General features: G+C 45.0%; 2 protein-coding genes across 5 annotated transcripts in view; one reads left to right on the top strand and one right to left on the bottom strand.

Annotated features, from left to right (window-relative positions):
• Positions 1-6,775, bottom strand: part of FAM122B (family with sequence similarity 122B) — a 50,805-nt gene extending 44,030 nt beyond the window's left edge. The window contains exons 1-2 of one of the 4 annotated variants that reach the window (XR_004539409.1): positions 6,289-6,772; positions 2,467-2,545 (exon numbers count right to left, since the gene is read on the bottom strand). Coding sequence is in view for 3 of the 4 variants with exons in the window: in XM_033944153.1 (XP_033800044.1) it covers positions 2,467-2,545; positions 6,289-6,395 (186 nt within the window). In the remaining variant the exon portion in view is untranslated. Of the gene's footprint in view, positions 1-2,466; positions 2,546-6,288 lie in introns of all 4 variants that reach the window. The other 3 variants (XM_033944153.1, XM_033944152.1, XM_033944150.1) reach the window with 3 other exon arrangements.
• A 4,071-nt stretch (positions 6,776-10,846) lies between these two features.
• The window catches only part of LOC117360431 (protein FAM122A-like), an 86,238-nt gene continuing 79,842 nt past the window's right edge, over positions 10,847-17,242 (top strand). Inside the window, exon 1 of the mRNA XM_033944149.1 lies at positions 10,847-10,948. The gene's annotated coding sequence lies outside the window, so the exon portion shown is untranslated. The remainder of the gene's footprint in view (positions 10,949-17,242) is intronic.

Raw genomic sequence — 17,242 nt, 5'->3', positions numbered from 1 at the left:
GCAGCCTTTTAGTTAGTGTGTAAGTACAACATCAATCAAAGAACATCCCCATTTGTTGGAAGATGTGAACTGGACAGTTCATCAGTGCCCTTCCCTAGCAATTATACGCGTACTTCAACACTGCTTCTAGTCTCTGACATTCTTACTTCTTAGTTTTTATCCTAAAATGTGACATCAACTCAGTTTCATTTGCGTATTTATCACTAAAACTAACTGTTTTACTGCAGTACTAGCACTAAGCTGTTATTATTCAAATAACAATAAAAATGTATCAATAACAACATCTTCAAAGAATAGCTATTTACAGTATGTTTCGCTCCATAAGACGCACCTGACCATAAGACGCACCCTAGATTTAGAGGAGGAAAACAAGAAAAAAACCCATTCTGAACCAAATTCTCCCCGACAGGCTCTGTACCCTGTCCCTCCCCCTCTGGTGGTCTAGTAGTAGGCCAGGTCAGGGCACAGGGCGGGCACGAAGGCCTAGTGGCAGGAAGGCAGACCCCATCCCCCCAGTACCTTACATCATCCCCCATCCCCCCCAGTACCTTACATCATCCCCCCACGAACCCCCAGTACCTTTTTTAATCATCCCCCATACCTTTAATCATCATGCCTCCCTCCCCCCCTTTGTATTGGTACCTTTTTTATTTTTTAAACCCGTACCTTTTTTAATTTTTCCTTCCCTCCCTGGACAGCTTCGTATTGTTTTGGGCAGCAGGCACATGAGTCAGGAGCGCAGAGGTCAGGCACGAGCTTTCCGCGTTCCCGCCTGGCCCCGCGCATTTTCTGAATGGCTGCCAGCAGTTTTCACAAGTCCTGCGAGAATTGCCACCAGCCATTCAGAAAGCGACGTGGACCCAAGCGGGGGGGTGTAAAGCTTGGCCCTGACTGCTGCGCTCCTGACTCGTGCGCCTGCTTCCGGGAAATAATACAGAGCTATCGAGGGAGCGATATACACTAGACCACGAGGCTTGGAAAAAGGTATGGCAGCAGTGGTGGTGGGGGATTTGTTTTGTAACGGTATGGGGGGGGGCAGTGCAGTGCGATGCAGGGGGTGTTTTGTAATTGTATGGGGCACAGCGAACGGTCCTGAAAGGTGGTGCGAAGCAGGGGGGTATTTTTTTCAATTGTATGGGGGGGGGGGGTGCCGGCGGGTGGTGTTTAACAAGGCGGTGGCCTGATGCGTGTGGGGGGAGGTGTTGCAGCTATGCAGGGGATTCAAATTTTTTTACCTTCACTTCATAATACGCACTGAGATTTCCACCCACTTTTGGGTGGAAATAAAATGTTTTATGGAGCGAAAAATACGGTATCCAACCAAGCTATTTAGCATCCAACCAATATTAAGCAACAGTTTCTAACCAAATTACTACATTGCTGTGAAAAGCCTAGCCAGCCGCATTATGAGAATATTGTGGGACCATGAGCAAACTCTAAATTTGTCCCAAACTACTTTAAATTTTAACCACATCTTATCTATACGAGATAGAACATATTTAGACTTATGAATACATGTTCTGATAAGGTTGAAATTTTAGAGAAAAAAAGAAAAAAAAAAAACCCAAGTCTTATGAACCACCCCTAGGCTTTATCCTAGGTATACAAGTTTCTGTAACTGACATTTTATACAATATCTGTGTCATCTGGTTTTATTTACTTCAGCAAACAACTACCATATTTTCATGCATATAACGCGCACCCGTGTAAAATGCGCACGGGTATAGCGCACGGGAAAACAACATTTATGTAAATAAATTGACATATAGCGCGCACACGCGTATACCGCGCATGCTGCTTGCCACCCCGACTCTCCTCTTGCCGCCCTGCCCTTGAAGTCCTGTCCCCCCCTTGAAGGCCCGCCCCACCCTGAAAGCCTGATGCCCCACCCCGACGGACCGCTGGCCTCCCCACCCTGAAGGACCGCTCGCACCCCCCCGATGTCCGAGTCATCCCCCAGCCCCCCCCGCACCGTTTGTGGTGGAGAAGCAGCCTACCATGGGTTCGCGATGCCAGTGAGCCCTGCGCTGTTTCCTCTGCCATGGTCCCGCCCCTTCTCTGCGCTGCTTCCTCTGCCACGGTCCCGCCCCTTCTCTGACGTCAGAGAAGGGGCGGGACCACGGCAGAGGAAGCAGCGCAGAGAAGGGGCGGGACCACGGCAGAGGAAGCAGCGCAGAGCTCACTGGCATCGCGAACCCATGGTAGGCTGCTTCTCCACCACAAACGGTGCGGGGGGGGGGGGGGCTGGGGGATGAATCGGACGTCGGGGGAGGGGGGAACCAGCAATATAAAAAACAAATTTTAAAACGCGCTCACGCATATAACGCGCATGGTTGTGCTCGGTTTGTAAAATCGTGTATAGCGTGCGCGTTATATGCGTGAAAATACGGTATTTTCAATAAGGGCATCCTGCTCAAACCTCTCTCCCGTTTGTTTTGTGTTACTTATAGATGTTATGTTATTTACCAGGCTGTGACGGTTCATAACTGTTGTGCTGTTTCTGCGGGTTCGCAACCCATAGGGCTGGAAGACCTGTGATGTATCACTACAAAAAAAAAAAAAACACGAAAAACTACAATTACTATTTCACTCATAAATGTTCTAAAATCCCATCAATTCAGTTTCTACATTACCAACTTCTACATAGTTGAAACTTAGAATATTAATTGCCAGGAACATTAAGGAAGTTATCAATGTGGGCAATTATTGAATCAGGTTATTTTAGCGCATTGTCCCATTTTATGCAATGAGACCCTATAGTAAAATAACCCATTTATTTTACCACAAATTGATAACTCCTCCCCCCTTAATTTCTCTACAGAGAGTAAATTAGATAAGGCAGTAAAGTGCCTACCCAAACTAACTTGGACTTATTTTCATACTCTAAAACCATCACTCAGAGTCAACTGAAAACTCCTAACTCCCTAAAACACTCACATAAAAATATAAAGTTACCTAACAGATGCTTGACAGGTCTGACATATCTTGAACATATTAATCTCAGCTTATAACTCCTTTAAGCACTATTAAATATGGAATAGCTATGTCAGTGATTTTTAAAAAATTTATTTTAAGAGAAGGAATACTAACCAAGTTTATTAGGGACTCAATATCCTGCTTATCAAAAAATGTCTAAGCAGCTTACAATCTAATTTCATAGGGAGGGTGCGTGCAGACAGCAGGGGGGGGAAGGACAGAACTAATAAATTGATAGGAAAGAAGGGATGGACAGCACAAAAGAGGAAGTCCTACTTCCATGATTCTCGGATGGATCTGAAAGGGGATAATGAAAACAGGTCAAGTGTAGGCAGAGAAAAGAAATGTTTTAAGATCTGATTTGAATTTGGTCAAAATTGTCTGGAGCCTAAGATGAAGTGGCAGCATGTTCATTAATTCAGGGCCTTGTACTGAAAATACAGTTATGAGTGGAGTCAAGAATGATTTCACAAAAGGAGGGACTAACGAATCGATTTTGGTGTGACGATCTAAGGTCTTTTGAAGGGCGATACTGGGTCAGAAGTCTGGATAAATAAGGGGGAGCCTCAATGGCACTAATTTTAACACAAGCAAAAGCATGTTCTAGATCAGTGGTTCCCAACCCTGCCTTGGAGGACCACCAGGCCAGTCAGGTTTTCAGGATAGCCCTAATGAATATGCATGGAGCAGATTTGCATGCATGGCACCTCCATTATTACATTACATTACATTAGAGATTTCTATTCCGCCATTACCTTGCGGTTCAAGGCGGATTACAAAAGATTTATAAATGGGGGTTACAATGGAAGAACAAATGTCATTTCTAGAGTTGTAAAGAGTAGATCATTTGTCATTTCTAGAGTTATTAAGAGTAGGTGAAGTTAGGACCAATCAGCAAGCAAGGCTTTCATCTGTGTACGTGCTGAGCTCACTGCTCAGCATGGCTATTTCCCGCCACGACGCCGGACTTGTAAGCTGCATGCCTGCATCGCCAGAATTTAGGTAGGCTGTTTTCATCCCCGTGGGAGTCTCTCTCGTGCGCTATGGCTCTAAGTCAGGGGTGCCCAACACGTCTATTGCGATCAACCGGTAGTTCAGGAAGGCAACGTGAGTCGATCACAGAGCCCATCCCGGGCTCCGTGATAGACTCGTGTTGCCATCCCGATCTACCGGGCCTATCAGCCTTCCTCTCCCCGACGTCAAAGACGCCAACGCCGGGCATTAGGCTGTTTTTGTCATTTCGGGGGGGGGGGGGCGAGACTCGTAGAGGGAAGGCCTCGATGTCGGCAGCTTGTCTTGATCACCGCTGCTGACGAGTTGCTGAAGAGAGCCGCGGAGCAGGGGGGTGTTGCCAGGTGCAGGTAGAAGGGAGAGGGCCAGATGCAGGACTCGTGGGTGAGGGAGGAGAAGAGAGAGAGAAAGAGAGAGGGGAGGGAAACAAAAGGAAATATTTCATACTGGGCTGGGCCGGAGTGGAGGGAAGGTGGAAAGATTCTAGCTACAGGGTGCAGTAACAAAGGAAAAGGGGGGGAAAGCTGAAAATGGAGATAGTGACACAAAGAAGAGAAAGGGTAAGCAGGACCTACTGAATAAGGATAGAGATACAGAGGGGACATGAAGAGGAGGTGCTTATTGGCCCAGTAATGGTGGTGATCTGTGATTTTTAGCAGTACAGTGGTATTGCGGCAGAAACGCCGAACAATTTTCACAAAGGTTGCAGGTAATGCTTGACCGCTACTCTTGAGGATGTTGCCCATCAGAAGGCCATTATGGCTCAGAATCATAAATGGACTGATATTGAAAACCTTCCCAAACTGGACAAACTTGTATTCGAAACATGGAATGCCATCCCCAACACTTATATAAACATGAAAAAGTATGCATTTGGAGTGCTGTCGATCTTCGGCTCCACAAATGTATGTGAGCAGGTCTTCTCCAACATGAACTATATTAAAAACAAACATCGATCACGCCTCACAGATGACAGCTTGCAAGCCTGTGTGAAAATGAAGGTGACGTCTTACAGCCCTGATGTGCAGACACTGTGCACTGAGGTTCAGGAGCAAAAATCCCATTAACCAGCTAAATTAAATATTTTAATTAGCTATTAATGTGCAAAAATATATTTTACATTGTTAAGTGAAAAAGTCCTTTTTTTCTTCAGATTGACAGCTAACTGCATGATCCTGTATATAGCATTAAGATAAGAAACAATATATGCAGTGTTAGATTTGTTTTATAATGGTTTTGCGGCTCCAAGTTTTTTTTTCTTTTCGAAAACGGGTCCAAGTGGCTCTTTATGTCTTAAAGGTTGCAGACCCCTGGCCTAGTCCATAGCCACACATTTCAATCATAAAATACATGTATCAAATCTGGAACCATTAACCTGTTCAGAAGAATGAAGGGAGTGCAGGTCAGAGAGCTTAATCAGAACTCTACTCTTGCACATACTTGATCTAGTACTAACCATTTATTTTACTCAGCACTACAATGTAAGCAATTTCTGTAATCTCCACTTTTGGCTCCTCTGAATCACTACTGAGACAACAGGTACTAAATATGTTTTGGACAAAACCATAATGGGGGAAATTCCTTAAACACAGCTGGCCGTCTAAATGTAGAAAGTTCAGCTTAGTTAAGTTTCCTACAGTGTCATTATTTTACACTGTAAATTTTATATGATGCCTTTTTGATCCGGCATGTTTCTCTGTTTGAATTTTCTACCACAACATCATCGTCAAAAGTTGGGAATCTAAAATATTTAGCAACAACGTTTCTCTTCCCCGGAATTTAGAAACAAAGAATATCAGGACTACACCTAATTCTCACATGCTACAAATACAATTGCACAATGTTGGCTGTAGCCATCTTATCAAGTTTTTGTATTTTAGACACTAGGGATTGTCGCCTTTCCTCAGATTAATGGAGCTAAAACAAGCCGTTGATTCACAGACATTGAACGACGAGAAAACTTGCATTCATCAAATCACACCCATCCATCTCGAAGCGAGCCAGTTAGTTATCTGTAACCAACTCTAGTTTTTATCTGCAGAACATCTTTTCTCTGCCAGCCAAAGGTGCAGCATTGTATCACCTATTGCAACCCGCTATCCCTAAATAAGAAGTAAAAAAAAAGGGGGGGGGGAGGAGGAGGCTGCCCTGCTCGCAAGTTCACCAGCAAAAGAGGGGACTAGAGGCTCGCTATAGGCCTGGCTGGGGCAGGGAGCTGAGCCTCGGGAATCCGGCGACAGGCCCTGCCACAGGACAGCAGCGAGCAACGGTACAAAGAAACAGCAGAGTGCGCCCCGTCACCTCAGCCCGTTTATCAAAGGGGCGCTATTGGATCTCCTCAAACTTCCATCGCTCGGCGGCACCGACACGGGGAGCTCCAGGTCTAGCTCCATTTTCTCCTGAGCCATGCTCGGATGGGATTTCTCTCCTGGCCGCTCTCACTCGCTCCCGGGCACCGCTTCCATCCAGCAGCGCGCAGAAACGAGAACCCGCCGCCGCCGCCGCCCCTACTCGCTCATAGCGGGGCCGCTCGTCCCCCCTTCTCCCGCTTTAGGCCCGAGAATTGCAGTCACTGAAGCTTCGTGCCGGGGCATAGCGAGTCGTCGAGCCGCCGGCCCCCCATACAGGCAACAGCTAGGGAGGTCGGCCGGGCCACGCGACGCCTGTTCCGCTCTCCGGCTGCCCTGGCACGAGCTGAAGCCGATTTCCAAAACAAAAACTTCCAAGCCCCTCTCGGCCGGAGAGTGTGCCGCAGCCGCTGGGCATGCGCAGTGCGGTCCCGACCGGGCACGAAGAAGGGGGCGTGGCAGGGGCTGGGGTGTTTAGGTCGAAGCTGAGCTTACGAGGATGATGTGAAAGGTGAATTTTTCTGAAGATTTGTTAATAAACTTCAGTTATTTAACAAACGTCTTTATAAATTCAACTCGGGTTTTTTTTGTAGTTTTAAATACGCGGTTAGTTCCAGGGTGGATGTCCTGGCAGCATAATTCTCATGTCTGACTGTCCTTGAAAAAGAGAGAAGGTTAGTTTAATGATCACCAACACAGATAGCTCAAGTATATAATGTTGAATTCAGGCAGATGGAAAGCCATTAGCCATACAGACTTAGGGGAGTCCCCATTTGTCTTTGAGAGATTGAGCAAAAAGATATGTATGTAGATAGAGGGTCAATTGAAAAGTTTCTAGCCTGACCAAGAGCAAGAATAGTGTCACAATTCTATAGCTGTCCTGCAGATGGCGTTTAACAAACTTCTATGGCTAGATTTTCAAGTCAGGCTAAAACAGTGGTCTCAAACTCAAACCCTTAGTGGGGCCACATTTTGGATTTGTAGGTACTTGGAGGACCGCAGAAAAAATAGTTAATGTCTTATTAAAGAAATGACAACTTTGCATGAGGTAAAACTCTTTATAGTTTATAAATCTTTCCTTTAACAGTTAACTATAAAGAGTTTTACCTCATGCAAAGTTGTCATTAACTATTTTTTTCTGCAGCCCTCCAAGTACCCTACTTTTTCTGCAGCCCTCACATTTAAAGTTTAATATCTTTCCTTTCTCAAAACTGACACATTTCAATCACTATATTGAAAATAAAATCATTTTCCCTACCTTTGTTGGATGGTGACTTTATTTTTCTGTGCTTTTAACTATGTTTCCAGGGCCTTCTTGTCCTTTGACTGTTTTTCTCTCCATCTTCACTTTCTGCCTTGCATCCATCTTTGGCATTAACTTAATATTCAATTTTTCTGCTTTTTTTTTAAATCTACGTTTTCATGTCTTACCTTCCCTTCTATCTCTCTCTTCTTCCGTCCCTATTTCCATGGTCTGACATCTCTTTCTTTCCTTTCTCTCCCTCCCTCCTTCCTTCCTTTCCCCTAGTCTGGCTTCTGTCTCCTTCCCTCCCCCAACTTTTTATTTCTTTCACCCTGCCCCCTTCTTCCTTTCTCTCTCTCTCTCCCCATGTCCCCTTTCTTTCTATATGTCTGTCTTTCTCTCTCTCTGTGCCCCCTTTCTTTCTTTCTCCATGCCCTTTCTTTCTTTCTTTCTCTTTCCATGCCCCTTTCTGTCTGTGTCCCATCTCCCTTCTTTCTTTCTGTCTCCCTGCCCCCCCCTTTCCTTCTTTATTTCTCCCTGCCCTCCCCCAAGCCACCACCATCAGAGAACAGGCCGGCGCCGAGTTCTTAGTTCTCCCTACTTATCTTCCCCAGCACGGGGCTGACCAATTCTCGCCACCCTATGTCAATTCTAACGTCAGAGAGGAAGTTCCAGGCCAGCCAGGCAGCGATTGGCTGGCCCAGAACTTCCTCTCCGTTAGAATTGACGTCGAGTGGTGAGAATTGGTCGGCTCCACGCTGGGGAAGATAAGCAGGGAGAGCTAAGAACTCGGCACCAGCCTGTTCCCCGATTGCGGCGGTGTTAACCTATTCCCCAATGGTGGCGGTGGTAGCCTATTCACAGGCTGTGGTGGCAGCCTGTTCCCCAATGGCAGTGACTTGTGGGAGAGCAGTGAGGGGACCCCTGCTTTAGGCGAGCCGCAAGCCACACTCAAGTGGCTAAAGAGCCGCAGTTTGCCGATCACTGACATAGCCCAATGTGAAGAAACACCACCACAGGAGAAATCATAGGGGGTTAAAAAAAAAAAAAAAAATTCTGTGGGACAGATAATTGCAATTTCCAAATAAACACATTTTTCACATATTTGCCAAAGGCCTACAGCCCTATACTGCAACCGCCACCACAGCCTGTGATGCCTCGTTGCTTGGTTCTGGTGCTTGTGGGCGAGCTGCAGGGCAGAGTGAGCCGTGCGCTCCGGATCCGCGCTGAGAAGGGGCGGAGGGAGGCTGAGATCGTGAGATGCACAGCGCAACCTGGCAGCCGCTAATGCCGCCTAGAGATGCAAGCCAAAGCGGGCGGAGGGAGACTGAGACTGGGAGAAGCACAGCGCCACCACGAGGCCGTTTGCCGACATTCCCTCCGATGCAAGTAAATTACTGCAGTCGCGGTCTGTACGCGATTGTCCTCTCCACAATCGGGAAAACTTGTGAAATGGAGAGGACAGATTGCGGGCCACAAAATAGTCATTGGGGGACTGCATGTTTGAGACCGCTGGCCTAAAACCTAGTTTTGTTATGTCAGCGTTTTAAAGTGAACAACTGCTCCACTTTATTTATTTATTTTTTTTTAAAAGGACAAAATTGAGTATTGCACAGTGATAAAATTCCTTAATTTGAAGGGAAACTCGCCTACCGAAATTAAATCTGAGTTATACGCAGTGTATGATGATGCGTCTCCTTCATTTTAAATGGTGAAAGCTTCGGCTGCTGAGTTTAAACATGGCCAGACAATTATTGTTGATGAAGAAAGCTCTGTAGATATAAAAACAGCAATAACTGACAAAATAGTTGAAGTTCAACGAATTGTGATGGAAGATATCTGACTGACCCTAACTGAGATAATAGAGGTTGCTGGCATTTTGTCAGAATGTGTACATACCATCGTACACAAATATTTAGGTATGATGAAGTTGAGTGTGTGATGGATGTCATGTTTGTTAACCATCAACCAAAAATTAGTTTGACTGGACATTTTAAAAAAAATGTGTATTAAGCATTTTAAGCACAATGAGAATGATTTTTGTGACGTTTTGTGACTGTGGATGAGACTAGGGTTCATCACTATACTCCTGAGACAAAACAATAATCCAAACAATGGACCAACTCCAAAGAAAGCGAAAACGGCTGTGTCGGCTGAGAAGCTGATGGTGACCATCTTTTGGAATTTCCACAGGTTAATTTTTAATGACTATCTGGAAAAGGGAAAACCCATTAATGGTGATTACAATGCTGGCTCATTACAATGTCTTAAGCACCAAAATCAAGACGAAACATCCTCATTTGGCCAAGAAGAAAGTTCTCTTCCTTCAGGAAAATGCACTGGCTCACACATCAACAATTGTAATGGCAAAATTACATGAATTGTGGTTTAAATTAATTCCCCATCCACCATACTCTTCAGTTTGGGCCCTGTGCAACTTCTTTCTATTTCCACACCTGAAAAATGGCTGTCTGGGAAATTTTCTTTGGATTCTGCAGTCATAGATGCTGTAAATCAGGGGTCTCAAAGTCCCTCCTTGAGGATCGCAATCCAGTCAGGTTTTCAGGATTTCCCCAATGAATATGCATGAGATCTATGTGCATGCACTGCTTTCAATGCATATTCATTGGGAAAATACTGAAAAACCTGACTGGACTGCGGCCCTCAAGGAGGGACTTTGAGATCCCTGCTGTAAATAGCAACTCTATTGAATGTCCGTATCAAACTGTCCATTGTAACTTCTTGGGTAACTGATCCAACCTCTTGTAATGTAATCCAACCTCGAACTGAATAGGTAAAGGAGAAATAGAAAACCTGATTAACATAGGATTTGGTAAGAGCAGTTAATATAGCTGGTTTTAAAAAAAGTTTGAACAAGTTCCTAGAGGAAAAGCCATAGTCTGCTTTTGAGACAGACATGGGGGAAGCCACTGCTTACCCTAGATCAGTGGCATGGAATGCTGCTACTATTTGGGTTTTTGCCAGGTACGTGTGACTTGGATTGGCCTCCATGAAGATAGGATAATGGGCTAGATGGACCACTAGTCTGACCCAGTAAGGCTATTCTTGTGTTCTTAATATTATCAAGGTCTCATTTACATGCAATCCAAATTCTCCTTGTATATGGGCTTGGTTATAATATGCTTCCAGTGGGCCACATATTGTAGGTAGCAAGATCTTAAAGAATTCTGGAGAATACCCATCAGGGCCTGGAGATGTAAAATTTGTCAAAACCTTATAACTTCTTGTATTTCTTTCCCTCTAATAGGTTCATTTAAGGCATGTCAATGTGGGGATTTAAATTTAGACATTCCTGAATCTTCTATTACATCTGGTCCCGCTATTCGATCAGGAGCCATATAAAATGCAGGTAAAATCTATTTGCTATTGCAGCTGGCTTGGTGAGTTGTTCCCCTTGGTCATCTATTAAGCCTTCCTATTTCCTCCAACAGTTTCCCTGGTTTGTGCCATATCTATAAAACTTATATTTCCTATAAAGGAAAAATGTTTTATGTTCTTTCATGAGAAGGAATTTAGTGTTGTCTGAGTAGCTGTCAATTCTTTCTGTATCTGTGGAGTATGTAATTAGAGGAATTTTTTCTTTAAAGATTTATATTTGATTTCTAGATTTATTATCCTCTGTGCTATCCACTTATTCCTATCTGATATATAAGCAATAAGGTCACCACTGCTTTTACAGTATCCCACAACAGTATAGGTTCATCAATATGTTACATTACATTAGTGATTTCTATTCCGCCACTACCTTGCGGTTCAAGGCGGATTACATATGAGTTGACAGGACATTTAGGAGTACATTAGGAGTTGTCTGGACATTTTCAGAGGTGCTAAAGGGTGAAATGGATTGCAAATGGGGCTTGAGATGGATCTTGCTGTGTTAGTTTGTCTTTATGTAGTTTTTGAAAAGTAGGGTTTTTATTTCTTTTTTGAAGGTTTTGTAGTCTGGTCGAGATCAGTAAATTGGAGAGTTGGTGGTCGAGTTTTGCTGCTTGGGTGGCTAGGAGGTCATCGTACATTTTTTTTTGTTTGATGTTTTTGATTGGAGGGTGCGTGGGTTCTCCTATGTCTGGTTGTGGTAGTTTGAATTAGTCGGTTGTTCCAGTAGGCTGGGCTGTCTCCATTTATGGCTTCCTATAGTAGGCAGTAGAATTTGAAGAGTATTCTTGCTTGTATTGGGAGCCAGTGTGAGTCGAGGTATGCTCCTGTGATGTGGTCGTATTTCCTCAGTGAGTAGAGCTGTATTTTGTACTGTTTGTAGTTGTTTTATTATGGTTGTGAGGCAAGGGAGATAGAGTATGTTGCAGTAGTCTAGTACAGTGTTCTTCAACCTTTTTACACCCGTGGACCGGCAGAAAAAAAAGAATTATTTTGTGGACCGGCAAACTACTAGGACTAAAATTTAAAAACCCCATTTCCACCCCATCTCCGCGAGCTCGGTCCCCACAAATCATCTGATCCCATCCACACAAGCCTCAGTTATGATTTTATATTGAATGTATTTTATTAAAGTATAAAAAGAAACAATATTCTGTACAATTGTCATTTTATAAATACAAATAATTAAGAGCAGGATCAACAAAACCCCTGTCTCCCCTCCTCTTCACATATATCCCCTCTACTATCAAGAAAACTGAACAAGCCAAATTATTACAGAATGCTACACAGAAATATCATGCTAACAGAATACTGCAGTCACACATGACAGGAATAGTTTTAGGGGAGTTCAACTAGGGCAACTGCCCCCTGGTCAGAGAGCGCCCTAAGCCAGCTGGAAGCTAAAGAAGCACTGCCTGGGTTTTGCAGTCCCCAGTTATGTCTAACACCAGCTCTAGCAGGATATATATTTAAAATCTGATATATTCTAATCACAAAATAGAAATAAAATTATTTTTTTCTACCTTTTGTCGTCTCTGGTTTCTGCTTTCAATCTTCTTTTCACTCTCTTCCTTCCAGCGTCTGCCCTCTCTGTCTCTTCAATCCAGCATCTGCCCCTTCCATCCACTGTCTGTCCTCTCCCCCTTCCATATGGTATCTGTCTTCTTTCTATGCCCCTCTCCTCTTTCCATCCAGCTTGTGCCCCCTCTCTCCTTTTTACATGATTCATTCCAGCTTCACTGCTCATTTTTATCTCTCCTACACCAGATCTATCATCGTTGTCCCTCTCTGCTTATTTTTCTGCTGACCCCTTCCTATCATCAATCTCTCTACTTTCTCATGCCTGTGTCTCCCCTTCCCCTCCTCTAATCTCTCTGCCAGCTGTTTCCTTCCTTTTTTCATTCTCCCTTCCCTCCTCCTCCTGTCCAGCAGTAACTCTCTTCCCTTCCTCACCTCCCAGCAGCATCTCTCCTTCTCCCTCTCCAGTAGCAGCTGTCCCTTTTTTTCCCTTGCTCAGGAGCTACTCAGATTCCTTTCCCTCCTCCCCTCCCAGAAGCATCTCTCCTTCTCCTTCTCCCTCTGCAGTAGCAGCTGTTCCTTTTTTTCCCTTGCCCAGCAGCTTCCCAGATCCCTTTCCCTCCTCCCTTCCCAGAAGCATCTCTCCTTCTCCCTCTCCAGTAGCAGCTGTCCCTTTTTTTCCTTGCCCAGCAGCTTCCAAGATTCCTTTCCCTCCTCCCCTCCCAGAAGCATCTCTCCTTCTGCAGTAGCAGCTGTCCTTTTTTTCCCTTGCCCAGCAGCTTCCCAGATCCTTCCCTCCTCCCTTCCCAGAAGCATCTCTCCTTCTCCCTCTCCAGTAGCAGCTGTCCCTTTTTTTCCTTGCCCAGCAGCTTCCCAGATTCCTTTCCCTCCTCCCCTCCCAGAAGCATCTCTCCTTCTCCTTCTCCCTCTGCAGTAGCAGCTGTCCCTTTTTTTCCCTTGCCCAGCAGCTTCCCAGATCCCTTTCCCTCCTCCCTTCCCAGAAGCATCTCTCCTTCTCCCTCTCCAGTAGCAGCTGTCCCTTTTTTTCCTTGCCCAGCAGCTTCCCAGATTCCTTTCCCTCCTCCCCTCCCAGAAGCATCTCTCCTTCTCCCTCTGCAGTAGCAGCTGTCCCTTTTTTTCCCTTGCCCAGCAGCTTCCCAGATTCCTTTCCCTCCTCCCCTCCCAGAAGCATCTCTCCTTCTCCTTCTCCAGTAGCAGCTGTCCCTTTTTTTCCTTGCCCAGCAGCTTCCTAGATTCCTTTCCCTCCTCCCCTCCCAGAAGCATCTCTCCTTCTCCCTCTCCAGTAGCAGCTGTCCCTTTTTTTTTCCCTGCCCAGCAGCTTCCCAGATTCCTTTCCCTCCTCCCCTCCCAGAAGCATCTCTCCTTCTCCCTCTCCAGTAGCAGCTGTCCCTTTTTTCCCCCCTGCCCAGCAGCTTCTCAGACTCTGATAGTGGTTTTCTCCCCTCCCAGCAGCTCTTCTTACTTCCCAGCGCAGCGATTCACGAAGGCAGCCTCGGGTCCTTTGTTGGGTCGCGCCGCCTCTGAGGAAAGAGGAAGTTGCCGAGGCTGCCTTCATGAATCGCTGCGCTGGGAAGTAAAGGAGAGCTGCAGAGAGGGGAGAAAGCCACTCTCGGAGGTTCCCCAAGATCTCTCCGTCCCAGCGCAGACTTCGGATGTTGATCTTGCCGGCCCTGTGCGGACCGGCAGGAAGTTGAAGTCAGTCAGTCTTGCCGGCCCTGTGCGGACCGGCAAAAATTTCCTGCGGACCGGCGGTTGAAGAACTGTGGTCTAGTAGACCTAGGACTAGGAATTGGACCACTAGCTGGAATTGTTTTCTGTCGAAGAATTTTCGAACTTGTCTTAGGTTTCTCATGACTGCGAATGATTTTTGTATTGTTTTGTTGATTTGTGGCTGCTTGGTACAGCCTCTGTCTATCAGCATTCCCAGAAGTTTTAGAGTGGGTTGAATGGGGTATGTGATAGAGTTTATTACAAGGTTTGTTAAGGTTGGGGATTTGCTATTTTTGAGGAGGATAAATTTTGTTTTGTCAGGATTTAGTTTCAGCTTGTGCTCTTTAATCCATGTTGCTACTGTTTCTAGTGTTCTGTGCAGTGTGTCTGTCATGGAGGGCGCTAGTTGGTCAAAAGGAAGGAGAATGGTGATGTCGTCTGCGTAGCTGTAGGAGGTCAGGCCTAGTTTGTCAAGGCAGGTGCCGAGGGAAGCAATGTATAGGTTGAAGAGTGTGGGAGATAAAGGTGATCCTTGGGGTATGCCACAGGGATTGGACTGTGGTTCTGATTTTTCTTTGTTTGTCTTTACTCTGTAAGTTCTGGATTGTAGGAATCCTTTAAACCATGATAGTACCTTGCCTGTGATTCCTATTGAGTCTAATATTTGAAGTACAATGCCATTGTCTACCAGGTCAAAAGCTGCGGTTAGATCAAGTTGAATAATTAGCATTTTTTTTGCCTGTGCTGAGGTGTTGTCAGTAGTCTCTGTGCTGTAATTGGTTCTGAAACCAGACTGTGTAGGGTGGAGTAGGTTGTAGATTTCTAGGTATACGGTTAGGAGTTTAGCTACAAGGCCTTCCATTAGCTTGACGTAAAGTGGCATTGAGGCTATGGGTCTGTAGTTGGAGGGCTGATCTATTGCTCCTTTGGGGTCTTTTATGATCAGAGTGATGATGATTTCGCTGAGGTCTTGCAGAAAAAAGGCTGTCTGTGAGCAAGGTTTGTATCCATTGTAAAAGGAGGGCACAGAATAATGTACTGGCAATTTTTAACAGGTATGGGGGGCAGTGGTTGAGGTCACAAGCTGCGTGGCTGTATTTATTGTAGAGTTTGTTTAGGTCTGACCAGTGTATAGTGGAGAAGTGGGACCAGGCTCTGTCTGCTGCAACTGATTCTTTTTCTGTGGGGGGTATTGAGATCTCTTCTAGGTGGGTAAGGGTTCCAGTGAATGTAGCCTTGGTAGTTGTGATTTTGTTTTTGAAGAATTCCGCTAAAAGGGTGGCTGAGGGAGGGGGAGTGTCGTTATTAGTCAGATAGGGTTTGGTGTCTGTGAGTTCTTTTAGTACTTGGAATAGTTTTTTTTGTCTTGAGATTCTCTTCCTATTTGGTTTGAGTAGTATGTCTTTCTTTTTTCTTTCAGTTTTTGTTTGTATTGTTGGTTTAGTTTTCTCCAAGCTGTTTTAGTGGGCTCTTGATTACTTTTTCTCCGTTTTCTTTCTAGTTCTGCGTTGTCTTTTGAGTAGCAGTTCATTGTCGAACCACTTGTTTGATCCTCTGCAGATTCTGTTTTTTGTTTTGGGGCTAGCTTATCTAGGGTTGCTGTACTTAGACTGCACCATTGTGAGATGAAGTCCTTGGGGTTGTAGTCTTGGATTATTGCGTCTGTTTATTCCAGAATTTGGCGGGATCGGTGTGTTTACGTGAGTTGTAGGTTATTCTTTGCGTTTTTGGTTTGCTTTTGGCCCAATTAATAGTAAAGGAGTATGTGTAGTAATCTGGCCAGAGGGAGCAGTACCAATTTCCATTTGAGGTATGAATCTCTGGTTGAAAAGGCTGTTGGGACATGAAAGCTGTGACGTCAAGTTGGTGACCTTTCTCATGTGTGGATTGAGGGTTTAGGATCTTGTATGTTAAGGCTTCAAGGTATGATAGTAAAGTTTCTACTTGTCTGGAGGTTCGGTCTTCGAGATGGAGGATTAAGTTGTATGTTGCTGTTAGTGAGTTTTGGTATATAAAGTCTTCAAATTTTGGTTTTTCTGTGTTCCAGTTCCCTGGTGTTATGGAGCAGAGTATGCAGGTTATAGCTCCTTTGAGTGCGGTACCTGAGAGTTGGCAGGCTAGTAGATCCATGTATGGGGTGGATGTTTTGTCTAGTATATTTAGGTCTATGGTGTTTCTGACTATGATGGCAATACCTCCTCCTCTTTTATTTTCTCTGCAGACCACTGTTATCTTGTATCCTTTTGGGCAGATTTCCATTATCCTGGGATCTGATTCTGATGTTAGCCAGGTTTCTGTGAGGAAGAGGCAGTCTAGATTTTCATTTTCTATCCAGTCTTTTATATGTTCTATTTTGGGGCCTATAGCCCTGATGTTTAAGTAGGCACATGTTAGTGTGGTATAATCTGTTTGAGCACTATAAGTTGTTTTTGGGTAGGTGAGTGATCTTTGGTGAAGGTGTGTTTTGGTCTTGTAGGGGTTTGTTGATCTTCTACCCTCTGTTGATGTGAAGAGGTGGTGAATGCAGGTCTGGTAGTTTATGTTTCTGTCCCCTGTGATTCATCTAGCTCACAGGTGTCGAAGTCGGTCCTCGAGGGCCGCAATCCAGTTGGGTTTTCAGAATTTCCCCAATGAATATGCATTGAAAGCAGTGCATGCACATAGATCTCATGCATATTCATTGGGGAAATCTTGCTGGACTGCGGCCCTCGAGGACCAACTTCGACACCCCTGATTAGCTGGATGGTGAATTCTGTTAGTATTTGAAATAGTTGGTATTGGGGAACTGTTGATAGCTTGTGTATGTTTTTGTGTTATAGTTTTCATTGTGAGAGAAGGGGGTAGGAGTATGTGGTAGTGTGGTTGTAGGAGATTTTCTGGGAGTTGGAGAGTAGCTTTTTTTTTTTTTTTTTCCTTGGAGATTGTTGTGATGTAGAGGAATAGAATGGCGGAGTTCTCTCCCTTGTCGGTGAGGGGTAGACTGCTCTCCCACGCCCAAGGGGATCCTCAGTTGCACCAG

The sequence above is a fragment of the Geotrypetes seraphini genome, chromosome 5 (assembly GCF_902459505.1).
Source record: "Geotrypetes seraphini chromosome 5, aGeoSer1.1, whole genome shotgun sequence".
Classification (NCBI taxonomy): domain Eukaryota; kingdom Metazoa; phylum Chordata; class Amphibia; order Gymnophiona; family Dermophiidae; genus Geotrypetes; species Geotrypetes seraphini.
This window is presented reverse-complemented; position numbering and strand designations above follow the sequence as displayed.